Source organism: Eschscholzia californica, unplaced genomic scaffold (assembly GCF_041429995.1).
Source record: "Eschscholzia californica isolate CP2 unplaced genomic scaffold, dmEscCali1.0.p SCAF_5, whole genome shotgun sequence".
Taxonomy (NCBI): Eukaryota; Viridiplantae; Streptophyta; class Magnoliopsida; order Ranunculales; family Papaveraceae; genus Eschscholzia; species Eschscholzia californica.
In genome coordinates, this window is record NW_028238472.1 from 42,185,651 (window position 1) to 42,189,926 (window position 4,276).

The 4,276-nt window shown below is 43.0% G+C and overlaps 1 protein-coding gene across 1 annotated transcript; it reads right to left on the minus strand.

Annotated features, from left to right (window-relative positions):
* Positions 1-1,232: 1,232 nt before the first annotated feature.
* On the minus strand, positions 1,233-2,270 carry LOC147539336 (uncharacterized). The gene has a single exon (XM_086643107.1). The coding sequence runs from the start codon at positions 2,268-2,270 to the stop codon at positions 1,233-1,235; it is 1,038 nt and encodes a 345-aa protein (XP_086499233.1).
* Positions 2,271-4,276: the final 2,006 nt, after the last annotated feature.

The window sequence follows — 4,276 nt, forward strand, 5'->3', positions numbered from 1 at the left end:
TTTTAGTTCAAAGGGCTAACTATAAAGCCCACAAAAGATTTTGCTTAGGGTGATGAAGAAGTGCCTAGAGAGAAAGAAGTGAGGAAAAGATTCAAAAATGAGATGATTGTATTGACCCACAAACATTTTTTTTATACAAACTGTAATGCATTTTGCTAATAGAGTACTACAAATATGTTCACTACAATTAGAACTAATTAAAAGCTATAGAAAAGAAACACACAAAAATTTGATCTCTTTCAAAATGTGAAACGAACTCCAGTGTGTCTGAGATATGTCATTCGTCCGACCTTTGTGATGAGATATGATACTAGTTGAGCCACCAGAAAACACCGCCTTCCTTACGTTTGAGTCAATGTCCCATTATTTGCTTCTTTGAGCACCATTGCCTCCCCTCTATGGTTCGACATCTTGTGGTTGTTGAGTTGTAGGCAATGCAACACCTTGTAACATCATAACCAACAAAAGCCATTCCAGCGAGTTTAATGATCGAATTTAAAGAAAAATTAAAATACATCTTACTTACTCAATCAGGGCAAGGAGAATCCTGCAATATAGTCTTGCTGGATGAGGCTTTAGTTTTTTGCATCTGGCAAATCAACCAATTAGCATTATCAATGACCGTAGAAGTTGAAGGCTCGTGACCTATGAACACCTTATAGCTTCATGTTTTTCAACAATACCACAAACCAATATGCCAATAGAGAGAAATCTATCAACGATTAGAGTCAACTCGAGTCAAGCAACTCTCGGCTACACCACACTTACACCCGGTGGAACTAGTCAATTAACTAATTGGCCATAATATCTTGATGTATCTTTTACTTAATCTTATGTAAATCTTATGTAACCAAACCTATATATACCTTTGTAACAACATTGGATTTGATAATATAGAATTGAGTTTGAATCTCAACTTTCCGTCTCTTCTCATATCCGGTTTTCTCTCTCTCTTTCTATCTCACAGAGACTCAACCGAGTCTCTCCCTCATCTCTTCTTATTACTTCTTATGGTATTAGAGCAAATCACGATTTTTTTTAAGCTATGAGTTCATCCGACATCTCGGGCACCACTGTCACCCCTCACCAAACCGCCACCACCATGTTTGATGTTCATCATTCCGACTCTCCAACAACCATTTTGATCACTCCTTTGCTTTCCGGCGACAATTATCCTTCATGGTCTCGTGCCATGAAGATGGCTCTTCGCGCCAAAAGCAAGTTCGTCTTTGTTAACAATGTGGTGTAGAAGGGGTGCCTGCAGACTGTTTCGGCTGGGCCAGAAGATTGCAAATGTGGTTGTACTGTTCGGGTGTAAAAGAAGTCGCTAAAGGCGCCGCATTAGGGTTACCGACAGGCTGAACCGAGGCAGCAGTGGCTTGATTTCGGTGACGATCAGGGAAGCCATGAAGCTTGTAACAGGTGGAGATGAAATGACCATGGACACGGCAGTGATCACAGAATGGACGTTGCCTCTTGGTTCGTTGTTTCTCGAATCGTTCGGGACGATCCGAATGATGAAAAGAACCACGGTTTGCATTGTTAACAGCAAGGACAGCAGCTTCGGGATTCATGGAGGAATCGTTACTTAAGTTCTGTTGCACTTCCTCTTGCTTAACCAAGCTGTGAATACGAAGGAGGGAAGGGAATGGATCCATAATAAGAATCTGACTTCTAATCGCAGAGAAACGATCGTGTAAACCTTGGAGAAACTCCATTGAACGATCTTGATTGTAGCGTTCGAAGATTGACTTACCATGTCCACACATACATGGTTCGATAGCAATAAGCGAGTTAAGTTCGTCTTGAATGGATTTCAAACGCGTGAAGTAAGCCGATACGTCAGAACCTTCTTGTTTCAAACAAGAAATGGCACGCTTGAGTTGGAAGATTTTGGGAGCGTTTGTGTGATGGAAACGTTCATGAAGATTTCTCCATATTTCTGCAGCGCTTTCATCATACAAAATTGATTGACGAATGTCCGGTTCAACGGAGTTCAGAAGCCAACTAGTGACTAAGTCATTGCATCGTTCACATGATTCCAATTCGGTGGGAGAAGATGGACGAGGAATAGTTCCATCAACAAAGACGAACTTGCTTTTGGCGCGAAGAGCCATCTTCATGGCACGAGACCATGAAGGATAATTGTCGCCGGAAAGCAAACGAGTGATCAAAATGGTTGATGGAGAGTCGGAATGATGAACATCAAACATGGTGGTGGCGGTTTGGTGAGGGGTGACAGTGGTGCCCGAGATGTCGGATGAACTCATAGCTTAAAAAAAATCGTGATTTGCTCTAATACCATAAGTAAGTGCAACACCGTTTGCATTGTCCACAGGAAAAGCGGAAGGACGGGAAGCAGTGAGACCAGAATCTTCGAGAATATCAAGTGAATAACGACGTTGACACAAAAATATGCCATGAGTGGAACGGGAAACCTCGATACCAAGGAAGTACTGTAGTCGGCCGAGATCTTTGAGAGAGAAGGTGGTATCGAGAAAAGATTTCAACTTTGAAATAGCTGTATGATCGTTACCTGTGATGATTATATCATCAACATAAACTAGAACATAAACTACAGTGGAACCGAATTGGAATCATGGGAACGATGCAATGACTTAGTCACTAGTTGGCTTCTGAATTCCATCTTCTCCCATTGTCCCTGTTTCCTCTACAGGCACACCGGTCACTGTTCCTGTTTCCTCTACAGGCACACCGGTCACTATTCCTGTTTCCTCTACAGGCACACCGGTAATTGACCCATCGGCATCACCTACCAAACCCCCTGATTCTTCAGGCACCACGACCACCACTTCTTCTACGGGCACCTCAGCTCCCCTGGTCCCTGACGACCACTCAACTCCTCCTTCCGTCTCTACAGGCACCTCTCCTGCCTCCAACAGTGAGATAACCGTCCCATTACATCACTCTCGTCCAGCCCGGTTACGTCGTGTTCCAACACGCCTTCATGACTATCACTGTAATGCTTTACCAACGCCGGATTCTTCCTCTTCTATCACTTATCCGTTAATTAATCAAATTTCTTATGACAACTTTTCACATGATCACAAAATATTTCTCACTTCCGTTCTCTCTCAAACGGAACCTCGCTCATTTTCCCAAGCAATGACCTCTTCTCATTGGCGAGAAGCAATGTCTAAGGAAATAGCTGCCTTGGAATCTAATCATACTTGGTCTCTTGTTGATCTTCCTCCTGGAAAGAGACCCATTGGATGTAAATGGGTCTATAAAATCAAACATCGCTCCGATGGTTCCATCGAAAGATATAAGGCACGTCTTGTGGCCAAAGGTTACACCCAGATTGAGGGATTAGATTACACGGACACCTTCGCGCCGGTTGCAAAATTGGTTACAGTCCGTGTATTATTGTCCATTGCCGCCGTCAAGGGTTGGTCCCTCCACCAACTTGACGTCAATAATGCCTTTCTCCAAGGTGATCTCGACGAAGAGGTTTTCATGAAACCACCACCCGGTTTTTCTAGTAAGGGGGAGCAACGTGTTTGTAAACTAAACAAGTCCCTTTATGGTTTAAAGCAGGCATCGCGCCAATGGTTTGCCAAATTCTCCTCTGCTTTGCTATCTCATGGTTTTTCTCAGTCTTTTGCAGATTATTCCTTATTCACCTATTCCAAAGGTTCCACTGTAGTTTATGTTCTAGTTTATGTTGATGATATAATCATCACAGGTAACGATACTACAGCTATTTCAAAGTTGAAATCTTTTCTCGATACCACCTTCTCTCTCAAAGATCTCGGCCGACTACAGTACTTCCTTGGTATCGAGGTTTCCCGTTCCACTCATGGCATATTTTTGTGTCAACGTCGTTATTCACTTGATATTCTCGAAGATTCTGGTCTCACTGCTTCCCGTCCTTCCGCTTTTCCTATGGACCAGAAACTTCGCCTCAATTCTACTGATGGTGATTTACTTCCTGATCCCACTATATATAGACGTCTCATTGGTCGTCTGATTTACCTCACAGTCACTCGACCCGACATTACTTATGCTGTCAACACTCTCAGTCAATTTATGCAATCTCCACGTAATACACATCTCGATGCCGCTCACAAGGTATTACGTTATCTCAAAGGTTCTTTTGGTAAAGGAATTTTTTATCATCTACGAGTTCTCTACATGTTTCGGGTTTCAGTGATTCCGACTGGGCTGGTTGCCCCACTACCCGACGCTCCACCACTGGTTACATCACTTTTCTTGGCGATAGTCCCCTCTCTTGGAAATCCAAGAAACAATCTAC